At 39.1% G+C, this 12,350-nt stretch overlaps 1 protein-coding gene across 1 annotated transcript; it reads left to right on the top strand.

The window, feature by feature from the left end:
• Positions 1 to 999: 999 nt before the first annotated feature.
• Positions 1,000 to 11,417, top strand: pink1 (PTEN induced kinase 1). The gene is given in 9 exon segments (XM_037771398.1): positions 1,000 to 1,460; positions 5,097 to 5,118; positions 5,121 to 5,371; positions 5,487 to 5,590; positions 5,717 to 5,899; positions 8,288 to 8,451; positions 8,545 to 8,672; positions 9,939 to 10,169; positions 10,281 to 11,417. Coding segments are annotated over 9 exon segments (1,719 nt in total). The 5' UTR covers positions 1,000 to 1,109; the 3' UTR covers positions 10,566 to 11,417.
• The last annotated feature ends 933 nt before the right edge of the window (positions 11,418 to 12,350 follow it).

Genomic DNA, 12,350 nt, shown 5'->3' with positions numbered 1-12,350 from the left:
ATCATTATTATCATTATGATGGGGAAAGCATATATATTTAAAGCTACAAAAAGACAGCAGTTAAACACTGAACGTTTCAAAATGTTTTTGAAGCATCAGTGGGTTCTTGAGAAAGATGTTAATAGGAATAAAGATCAGAATATAATTTTTGAACATGGGTGGGATACTTTGAGTCAGGGTGAAAATTGGAGTTAAACAAAAATTAATAAATAAATAATGTCGAAAAAAGGTCAACTAAAGGGATGTAAATATGTCTATTTTTTGACTGTATAATAGAATAGATAATTGTGTAAGCGAATTTGCCTAAGTGGATATGTATATGAATGCATGTGTAGATATATATATATGTATGTATATATATATATTAGGTTGGGTGTATGTATATGAATATGAACTTATCTCTTGACACTGCACTATTACAAATTATTTTTTTTTTTTTTTCTTCTTTATGTTTTTTTTGTATATGTTGTTGCTGCTGTCTTTATGTCCCTTTACAAGTATGTGTATGTATTCCTTTAACCTTAAATAATAATAAAAAATAAAAATAAAAGTAGGTATGAAGAGAAGCACAAGGAGAACCCGGCGAGAGGAAACCGTAATATCTCGGTTACGTTATGGGCGATTAAAAGGTACATCATTTAAAATAGCAAAACAGGAAGGTGTGAATTTTGTAATCGGGAAGAAACTTTAGAACATATTATGCTCCACTGTCTGAAATATGATACCCAGAGAAGGGAACTGGTAGTGAATCTTGAAGAAATTAGGTTAGGCTATGATCTAAGTGATCTCTCACAAAGAAGTTCTGGGGGAAAGTGTTATATATACAGGATATATATACATTTTATATATAATTTTTTTTAAATTGTAATTATTTTCATTTTCTTTTGTAGTAAAACTAGTTAGAATCCTGATCCAAACTCCAGACCAGTTAAAGGCGGTAATGCTTAATAAAGTTGTTCAACCGCCATAAAACTCCAACGAAGAAGAAGAAGAAGAAGAAGAAGGTGGTCCGTCATTCTCGCGCATGCTCAGTAGCAGTAGCAGCTGTTTGTTGACATAACAGTAGCCGAGGCCTGGCTGACACCAGACGGGGATAAACAGCTTCAGTGATGTCTGTGAAACACGCTCTTAGCCGGGGACTCGAGCTGGGCCGGTCGGTCTTCCAGCTGGGTCTCCTCAGATCAGGTGGCCGAGTCGCAGCAAAGCTCCGAGCTGACCGTGTAGGCCCGTCGGTCCGCACCGTTCAGCCTCAGGCTTTCCTGCCTTCTCGGTACCGGTATTACCGCACCTCTCTGAAGGGCCTGGCAGCCCAGCTTCAGTCCCGCCGGCTTCAGAGGAGTTTTGGCGGCGGGTCCCCACGGAACAGGGCCGTGTTTCTGGCTTTCGGTCTCGGTGTGGGGCTGATTGAACAACAGCTGGAAGATGACAGGAAGAGTGCTGCGACATGTTCAGAGATCCAGGTCTGGTATCTACACATACTGTACATGTTGAACTACATTACATATATTACATTACATACATGCTGAACTACATTACATACATGTTGAACTACATTACATATATTACATTACATACATGCTGAACTACTATTACATACATGTTGAACTACATTACATATATTACATTACATACATGCTGAACTACATTATATACATGTTGAACTACATTACATACATACTGAACTACATTATATACATGTGGAACTACAATCGACATACATACTGAACTACATTATATACATGTGGAACTACATGACATACATGCTGAACTACATAAATACATGTTGAACTACATTGCATACATGTTGAACTACATGACATACATGCTGAACTACATTAAATACATGTTGAACTACATTACATACATGCTGAACTACATTAAATACATGTTTGAACTACATTGCATACATGTTGAACTACATGACATACATGCTGAACTACATTAAATACATGTTGAACTTACATTACATACATGCTGAACTACATTAAATACATGTTGAACTACATTGCATACATGTTGAACTACATGACATACATGCTGAACTACATTAAATACATGTTGAACTACATTGCATACATGTTGAACTACATTACATACATGCTGAACTACATGATAAACATGTTGAACTACATGACATACATGTTGAACTACATGACATACATGCTGAACTACATTACATACATGTTGAACTACATTACATACATGCTGAACTACATTAAATACATGTTGAAAACTACATTACATACATGCCTGAACTACATGATAAACATGCTGAACTACATTACATACATGTTGAACTACATTACATACATGCTGAACTACATGATAAACATGCTGAACTACATTACATACATGTTGAACTACATTACATACATGCTGAACTACATTAAATACATGTTGAACTACATTACATACATTGCTGAACTACATGATAAACATGTTGAACTACATTACATACATGTTGAACTACATTACATACATGCTGAACTACATGATAAACATGTTGAACTAACATTACATACATGTTGAACTACATGACATACATGTTGAACTACATGACATACATGCTGGAACTACATTACATACATGTTGAACTACATACATACATGCTGAACTACATTAAATACATGTTGAACTACATTAAATACATGTTGAACTACATTACATACATGCTGAACTACATTAAATACATGTGAACTACATTACATACATGTTGAACTACATTACATACATACTGAACTACATGACATACATGCTGAACTACATTACATACATGTTGAACTACATGACATACATGCTGAACTACATTACATACATGTTGAACTACATTACATACATACTGAACTACATTAAATACATGTTGAAACTACATTGCATACATGTTGAACTACATTACCATACATGCTGAACTACATGATAAACATGTTGAACTACATTACATACATGTTGAACTACATGACATACATGCTGAACTACATTACAACATGTTGAACTACATTACATACATGCTGAACTACATTAGGTTTGGGCTACTCGTACTTGGTTTTTTCCATTTGATGCTACTTCTACTCCAATACATTTAACTGACAACCAGAGTTACTAGTTACTTTACTTGCTGATTTAGACTTTGACCAGTGGGGGAAGGAAGTATTCTGATCTTTTACTTAAGTACAAGTAGCAATACTAGCCCACAGTGTAAAAGTACTCCGTTATAAGTCAAAGTCCTGCATTGAACACTCTTAAGTAAAAGTACAAAAGTATTAGCATCAACATATACACCATAAGTACTCATCAGCATGTAGAAGGGCGCATTTTATAATCAAATAGCCTATGTTATATTACTGGATTATAATTATGGATGCATCACTTTAATGTTGCAGCTGGTAAAGGTGGAGCTTCATTTGAATGACTTTATATACTGCTTGGTAGCATGATGATCATGATCTGTAATTATACATCATAATATATTAGTTGATTTACAATTTGTATTAATAATCTAAATCTGCTAAAGTACTTAAGTTATCAAATAAATGTAATGGAGTATGAAAGTACAATATTTCCCTCTGAGTAGAAGTATAAAGTAGCATAAAATTTAAATGCTCAAGTAAAGTACAATACCTCAAAATTGTACTTAAGTACCAGTATTAAGTATAGTATATGTATTTAGTTGACTTTCCACCACTGGATTTTACACACAAAACATATGATCAATTTTATAAAATATTATACATTGTTATAGATTAACAAAGGAGATAAAACTAACTGTTTTAGTGTTACACAAACTATAACACTAAAATGCTGCTAACATGTCAACACATCCGTTAATAATAATCTAGCGATATTAATGTATACAGTAATATAACATAGCATTATGCACACTTAAGTATATCACTGGTAATACTTCTGTACTTTTACATAAATTCAATTTTTAAATCCAAAGCACTTTCTGGTTATGAAATGTTTTACACTGTTGTATAATTAGTTTGACTTTAGTAAAGGATTTGAATACTTTGAGTACTTGTATTGTAGAATACCATGGACTTTATTGAGACGTAATAATAGATAAAGTGTTGCCACCTGTTTTACACTAATCCTGTACATTTCCCTCATACGACTACTACTACTACTTACTATTATTAGGGGGATGCCTTTACAGTAATTGTTAATAGTTCATGTGGTTAAGTTTGCAAAATACGATGCATTTGACTATACAGAAATGTCAGCCAGCGAAGACACTTTGGCTGCTGACCTGACATATCTACAACTATAAAATGTGCCATTATATTATCTACAATTTATTATTATGTCTAAAGAAATATTTCTGGATTAAAGCTCCCAACATTGGACTGAGAAAAAAGGAAACATTTCAACCTTACTGGGTCGTTGGGAAAAATAAATAAACATAATTTAATAAAATTAGGGATGCACTAATACCGGATTGGATATCGGGCCGATACTGACTCAAATAGCTGGATCGGGTATCGGTGACAATGGGGCCGATCATATTCAATTCTATGTTTTATATACTATGTACATTATATACTGGTATTTTAATTCCTGTTTAAGTTTTTTGACCAATTTGTTGCTGCATTAAAAAGGTTTACACTTGAACTGTAATTCCTGTTAATTTTGAAGATCTTTTACCAAGTTGCTAGTGTACGATGTATTATTCTATTTAATAAATATCAATTCAGTAATTAATATCTATGTATTTATTTGTTTACATTTTGTTTTACAAAGTTAAGAAAGCAATGTTTTAAGTCGAGCCTGATGTTTTCTTACACATAACAGAATGATCCCAGTCACTTCCACACATGAGGCCTACAGCTTATTAATTAAACACTGGTATCGGATCGGTACTCGGTATCGGCCGATAATCCAAGGCCCAGGTATCGCCTCTTGGGTATCGGGACTGATAAAGTTGAATCGGTACATCCCTAAATCAAATATTTTTGCCAAATAAGTTTTAGGAGCTTTAATCCAGTCTAGAGAAACGCTTGACTGAATCTGTTATTCTTCACCGGACCTAAAGGAAGGGATGTGCACACATTTACCTTTCTGCATCTTAAAAAAATATATATTTCTCCCAATTGCAGGCAGTGTTTAGGAAGAAAAAATTCAGAGCCCACTCAAGCCTTTCACCTCTGGATATAAACTGGAGGATTACATTATTGGGAATCAGATTGGGAAAGGCTCCAACGCTGCTGTGTACGAGGCTGCGGCTCGGTTTGCCCCTCCAAAGGAGACTAACAGCAAGTGCTCCCTGGTGCAGCTGAGAGAAGATGAAGAGGAAGGGGAGACGGCTCGTTCTCTGACATGCTGCTCGCTGAGAACCTTCCCTATGGCTATCAAGATGATGTGGAACTTTGGGGTTGGTATTCTACAATATTACACACTTCTCCCCAGAACTTTAGATATTAGTGGGGACACAGACGACTGGCACAAATCAGTACTGACGGGTAGTTTTTGATGACATTTATTTGCAGGCAGGGTCGTCAAGTGAGGCAATATTAAAATCCATGTCCCAGGAGCTGGTGCCTGCAGGCCCCCTGGCGTTAAAGCAGGAAAAAGAAGAAGTCACTCTGGATGGGTACGTATTACACTTTTATTACACTATTACACTCAGTGCTTCCATCGGTCATTACTAGTCCTGCTGTCCTGAACAGGGTGTAGTAAAGATGCTTGTTGTGAGCTGCTGTGATCTCTCTACATGCAGACATTTTGGAGTCCTGCCCAAAACAGTGTCGGCACACCCTAATGTGATCAGGGTGTACCGGGCTTTCACAGCGGACGTCCCGTTGCTACCAGGTGCCCAAGAAGAGTATCCGGATGTGCTGCCAACCAGGCTTAACCCTGCTGGTCTGGGCAACAATCGCACTCTTTTCCTCGTCATGAAGAAGTAAGACCTGCCATGTTTTACCCTCTTGCAATTATTAAAAACAAAAAAAAGTCACCAGCTTCATTTTAAAGGGATAGTTTAGGGGTTTTGAAGTGGGGTTGTATGAGGTACTTATCCATAGTCAGTGTATTACCTACAGTAAATGACGGTCGGCATGCCCCCCCAATTTGGAGAAACTGACAGGAGATACTGCAGAGAAGCAAAACAATGTACTGCTGATTTTTAGCCACCTAACAGAAAGGGCCACCTAAAAAAATCAATATCAGTTTAAGTGTACGCTATATTTAGAATATTTTTGCCAGCATACCTTGCCGTCAGACGGCTATACAGTCTGTGTTTCCCGACGGGGAACTGAAGCCGTTATCTACACTCTCGCCAAAGCAACCAGACTCCATTGGAAAAAAAAAACACATTAATTTGACCTTGCAGAACACGGGAGTTGTTGGTCTACTGCTGCCCCTTTGTGTTATACAAACAAACTAACCGATCGAGGCAGCGGTATAGACCAGCAACTCCCGTGTTCTGCGAGGTTAAATTACAGTTTTTTTTAAATGGAGTCTGGTTGCTTTGGCGTAGATTGGATACAACTGCTTCAGTTCCCCGTCGGAAAGGGCTGACTGACGGCAAGGTAAAGCGGTGAAAATATTCTAAATATAGCGTACACTTAAACTGATATTGATTATTTAGGTGAGCCTTTCTTTCCCAAATCCGTTTTGCTGCCGGCCCCGTCCACAGCAGTACATTGCTTTGCTTCTGTACGGTAACTCCTGTCTGCTTCTCCAAGATGGAGGGGGGTGCCGACCATCATCTACTGTAGGTAATACACTGAATATGGATAAGTACCTCATGCAACCCCACTTCAAAACACCTAAACTATCCTTTTAATGTCATAATCCTTAACTCCTGGTTGATTCGGTGACACCCGTGTTTAATGGTGGTAACAGCAGTTTAATACTCCAGCAAACTCTCATTGAGCAGCTTGTGTATGTGTTTACAGCACAACCGTACAAACTGATTTAATAAAGAAGTCAATCAATCATGCCATGAGCACTCATGATCTAATCTCATGCTGCACAGTGCGAGTATTTTTCCCACACAAAAGCAGGGCACAGTAAATTGTGTTTACCTTTCAGTTGTCACCTGCAGCTCTTCATGGAACAACTCGCTGTGGCTGCTCCTTGTTCCACTTCTCCCTGCGATATTTAAACCTGATCTGCTGTCAAAAAATGCAGAAAAACAGCGTTAGGAGAGTGACTGTGAGGCTGAAATAAAAGAGTAATGCTGGATTACATGCTGCATCGTTTCCCCTTAATCCCTCATGCCTGTGATTTGAATCCCATGTGGGAATTGCAGACCTCGCCACTAAACATGAAAATCGCTATACAGAAAGGTAATGACAGAATGTAAATTCATTGAATTACTATTGCTGAAAAAATGACCAGACCATAAAGAGCATCAAAAGTGGCTCTGATTTCATGAAAATCTTAAGGATTACAACTTTAAGAGGTGTATACCAGAAAACCTAAAGCTGCAGTAAGCAAGTTGGAGCAAATGTGATTTAAAAAAAAAAAAAAAGTTATTTTTTTTTAAAACAGTCATTAAATCCTGACAGTAATCCACGAGACAGGTAATCTGAAGAAAATCATGTGCCTTTGTGTCCTCCGGTGTTCTTCGGTGCTCCTTAACGGCATCTGCAAGATTTCACAGACCGGAGGAAACAACCAGTCAGAGCCGAGCTGGAGTCTTGCTGTCTCTGAGCAGCTGTCAATCACTCGTGAATTCCGATCAAAAGATCAAACTAGGCAGCGCTGATCAAATATGAATCAATATTCTGTTACTGTAATGCCTATTTCTCGCATAAAATGTTTGCAGAATCATCTTGTAGTGTACTGTTTAGCTGTAAAATGAGAACGTTTGTGACCCGGCAGCCATGTTGAGATCAGTTGAGGAAATACCAGGCACCGCCCACCAGCCGGAGCAAACGTTCTCATTTTACAGCTAAACAGTGCCCTACAAGATGTTTCTGAAAACATTTTATGCAATATTAATTCTTATTTGATCAGTGCTGCCTAGTTTTACCATTTGGTCGGAGTTTACGAGTGATTGACAGCTTACTCCGTTGAATGAACAGCCAATAGGAACGCTCTCTCTCTGAAATGACCTGTGATTGGCCAAAGTCTCCCGTCACAGGCTAGATTTTCTAAAGCCTGAAAACAGAACCATGAGGAGGAGCAGAAGTTCAGTTTTCTCTCAGAACACTTGAATTACAATATGCTGAAAGGTTATTATGGAATTTTTGCCCAATGACTCCAAAATAATTCTGCCTACTGCAGGTTTAAGTCATCCAGATGAGTTGGACTGACATCTTGTCTTCTGCTGTGTTTATAGCTACCCCTGCACGCTGCGACAGTACCTGGAGGTGTCCACACCAGGCCGCAGGCAGGGCTCTCTGATGGTGCTGCAGCTCCTCGAGGGGGTCGACCACCTGTGCAGACAGGGTGTTGCTCACAGGGATCTCAAATCAGACAACGTGCTCTTGGAGTTTGACTCAGGTCAGGGGAATATTCAGTTACCAAGAGAACAATTCAGAGTTTTGATTCCATCAGTTCAATGTCAAAATCTCAATTGATTTTGCTTTTATCCAGATGGATGCCCTCGTTTAGTGATTACCGACTTTGGCTGCTGCCTGGCCCAGAGGGATTCTAATCTACAGCTGCCCTTCAACAGCATGTGGGTCAACAGAGGAGGGAATGCCTCCCTAATGGCCCCTGAGGTAGGCTTAAGTAGCTCTTTATTGTTAAGTAAAAGAAGAATGGCCATCTCTTATTGATCCCTATACAACTTGAACTAGTTCAAATGGTAATAAAGAAGTAGAACATAATCAGACATATGAAATACTGTGATTTAAAGGGCAATAATCATTGTAATTAGGGATGCAATTCTGGCCCGATACCGATGTTTGAAATAACAATGTGTCTGATGGCCGAGAGCCGATACCGATGTTTTTGTTTATTTAGTTTTTGCTGTTATTTATTCCCATTTTGTGCAGGGGAAGCAAAGACCTCTTCATTATAAAAAAGAACTGAGCTGTTTTAAAGTCATTCAGCATTTCATTACACCATCTTTGAATGAGCACAAATTCAATCATACAAATTTATGAAACAACCTTTAATATAACCTTCTCTCACATTAAACATATTCTTTTTTTTTTTTCAACTGCTTCAAAAGCCTTTTTAGCTGCTATACATCTACTCAAGGAGAAGAATGTTTCAGTATTTACACAGCCCAACAAAAATATTTGTTTTGTGAAACATAAATGAAATGTAAGTATAAAAGCTATGAGAAACATCAACAGCGTTTCTCACATATAGACTTAACTTGGGCGGGCCGTCAATGTATTAATGGCAGTCAAGTATATTAAGGGACCCATTTTAGCATTTCATTTTTTTTAATCCGTCCGAGAGAACGACGCCTCCCGTGATTGATTAACTAGTGGAGTAGTAGGGGCAGAACGCCGGCGGGGAGCAGATGGAGATGGAGAGCTCTGCTCTGCTGGAATAGCTTTGGGCTTCACTGCCTCAGCTGTCCGAGCTGGACGGACCAAGATGGCCGACTTTTTCTTTCACTTTTATTTGTAAACAAACCACACGTGCGCACAGCACCCATCATACCACAGTCGTGTCCAGCCAGTTGCTTATTCTCTGAATAAGCAGCTGGTTACTGGTTATCCCAGACCGACCGCAAGTTACCAACACAACATTTAGCCGGCGCAAAATTGATGCAACACAACAGATAAACATCGGCCACTGCCATCGGCGATGTCATCTTATATGCCGATGACAGTCAACAAGGAGAATATGGGCCGATATGATGAATCAGTGCATCCCTAATTGTAATAAATACAGATTTTTGACACACCAAGAAAAACATTTAGTTTCAAACAACTACTTGTACAATAATGACAGTTAACCATAATATTACTTTTGTTAAATAATCACCCATGTAATCACTATCATTTCCATGATGTGTCTGCCCAAAGGTGGCCACTGCAGTTCCAGGGAGCGGTGTGGTGATTGACTACAGCAAGGCGGATGCCTGGGCAGTAGGTGCCATCTCCTATGAGATATTGGGTCAGAGTAACCCATTCTATCGAGCAGTGGGACTGGAGAGCAGGAGTTACCAGGAGAAGCAGCTCCCTCCTCTGCCCTCCGGTGTTCCAGCTGATGTGCAGTCAGTGATCCGATTACTCCTCAGGAGGAGCCCAAGCAAGGTATAGCAGGGGTTGTACACAGAGGTCTACCAGTAGTCTGGTAATACTAACAGTTAACCAACTCTTCGGTACTACAATACTCATACTGTATGTGTTCCTATTACTCTGCAGCGTCCCAGTGCCCGTGTGGCAGCTAACATGCTACATCTTAGCCTCTGGGGACAGAAGGCCCTGGCCAACCAGGACAGCGTTGGCATGAGGAAGCTGGCTGATTGGCTGCTGTGCCAGTCTGCTGTGGTTCTCCTGAGGGGCTGTAGTGGACCCAGTGGGAACAAGGTAGGGGCGGAGCTTCAGAGGAGCTTCCTGTCTAACCTGGACCTGGAGGACCTGCGCACCGCTGTGGGCTTCCTCCTGTATGGGCGAGAGCAGCGTCAGGCCTGCATTCTGTCTGCATAGATCCACTCTCACTCATTCAGACGCCTATCTTAAAGGTGCAAGTGATAACATATAGCCAGTAGAGGTCGCGCTCTCTCTCCCCCGTTCTGTTGAATTCACTTCACAACAAGTGGTTGCCAGTTCGTTGCACAACCTGCATATTTTCGTGTAGTCATTTTGCAACACTTGGCTATACATGGCTATTGATTTAGGTTACTTTGTGCTGTGGTGTTTCAAGATTCATGCAACATAATCTATCATAATCTAAGGGTATGGCTATCTAGTTTAGGTAACGTTTAGCTTGTCATCTAAGCAGTGGTATAGTGCAAGGTATATGCTGTAGACCTACTGATTTCCAGTCGGCCACCCACTTCTAAATCACCTCTGATGTGCATCTTCGTTACAGATTGTTAGAGGGAACTATAACGTTGGGTAACTGGACGCAACCCTCACTAATGCTAAGATGCTAACGTAGCTCCTCAGTGATTGAAGCAAAGTCCACTGACACTGTACTCCTACATTGTTGTACGTCATCTGTGACTGTCAGTGTACTCCAGCAGTTATTATGAACTATCAAATGGTGTAATTCACCCCTAAACAAGTGTTGTCTATTGCTGCTGAAATTCCTGATCTGCATTTAACCAGAATGTGTTCTCACAAACTCAGCGCCACAACAGCATCAGCAGGAGGTAACTCAAAGTGCTACTACTAGAGATGTTCCAATGTCATTTTTTCCTTCCCGATTCCGATACCTAAACTTGCGGTATCGGCAGACACCAATACCGATCTGATACCAGCATGATAAAAAAAAGTATATAGTTATTGTTATTGTTATTGTTATTATTATTATTATTATTATTATTATTATTATTTAACAGCTGTGTACTACTGACCATGTATGGATGTGATATCATTGCTATCTCTGTTGTATGGCCTGGCTCAGGTTAAAACCTTTGTAAATCATGAACAAATACATACAGAGAATGAATGCAATAGAACTTTTTTTTATTATTCAGTTTGTCAGTTACAAAAAACACAAATTAATAATATAAAATATTATTATAACATGAAATAATCCGGTTAAACAAGTTGATTTTTCTTTTTCTGGGTTAATAAATGATGGTATCGGAACTGTGTATAGACTGCTGTACCGAATCGGACGCATTTCTGATACTGGTATCGGTATGGGAACAACTAGCTACTAGTGCCCCTTCATGCAAAATACAACATGTTTTTTGGGTGCATTACATCACATACTATTGAGGCTACTGTTGGTGGAGAAAAGGCCCTGGTATCTCTGTGTTTTCTATGATTAAGTTCTCCTTAAGAGTGTTGTTTGTCAGCACCAAACAACTAAACTGGCCCAGAGATGGAAGGTACCAATGGCTTCTGGTGTTTCTATTATAAGAGTGGATATTTTCTTTTACAAACTGTGATGCACTTTAGATATTTGCGAGGAAAGACCCCACACTACAGGTGTTGTTACCTGTGAGTTTGATAAAAATTGGTCTGTGTAGACTGTAGAGGTTTCAGACTGATAAAGGTGAAGGCCAAAGCAGATCATTTAATGAGTAAAACATGCATAGCTACTGTAGACCCTACTGTGTATGGAGACACTGAGTTTGACATATTCACAGGTAACATGCTGCCTGGTAGATGGTATGGATCAGCGACTTTATGGATGTGATTTTGGTTTGTTTTTGTTCCTGTGGTTTGCACTTAATGTCCATGTTTGCACTTGCCTAGAGCCATTGTTATGACTTACTGGTGTTTGTTTGTTGCCAGCTTATTATTATATAAGAAATG

Source organism: Sebastes umbrosus, chromosome 6, assembly GCF_015220745.1.
Source record: "Sebastes umbrosus isolate fSebUmb1 chromosome 6, fSebUmb1.pri, whole genome shotgun sequence".
NCBI classification, from domain to species: domain Eukaryota; kingdom Metazoa; phylum Chordata; class Actinopteri; order Perciformes; family Sebastidae; genus Sebastes; species Sebastes umbrosus.
The sequence above is the reverse complement of the archived record's forward strand: the minus strand, read 5'-3'. Positions and strand labels throughout refer to the sequence as shown.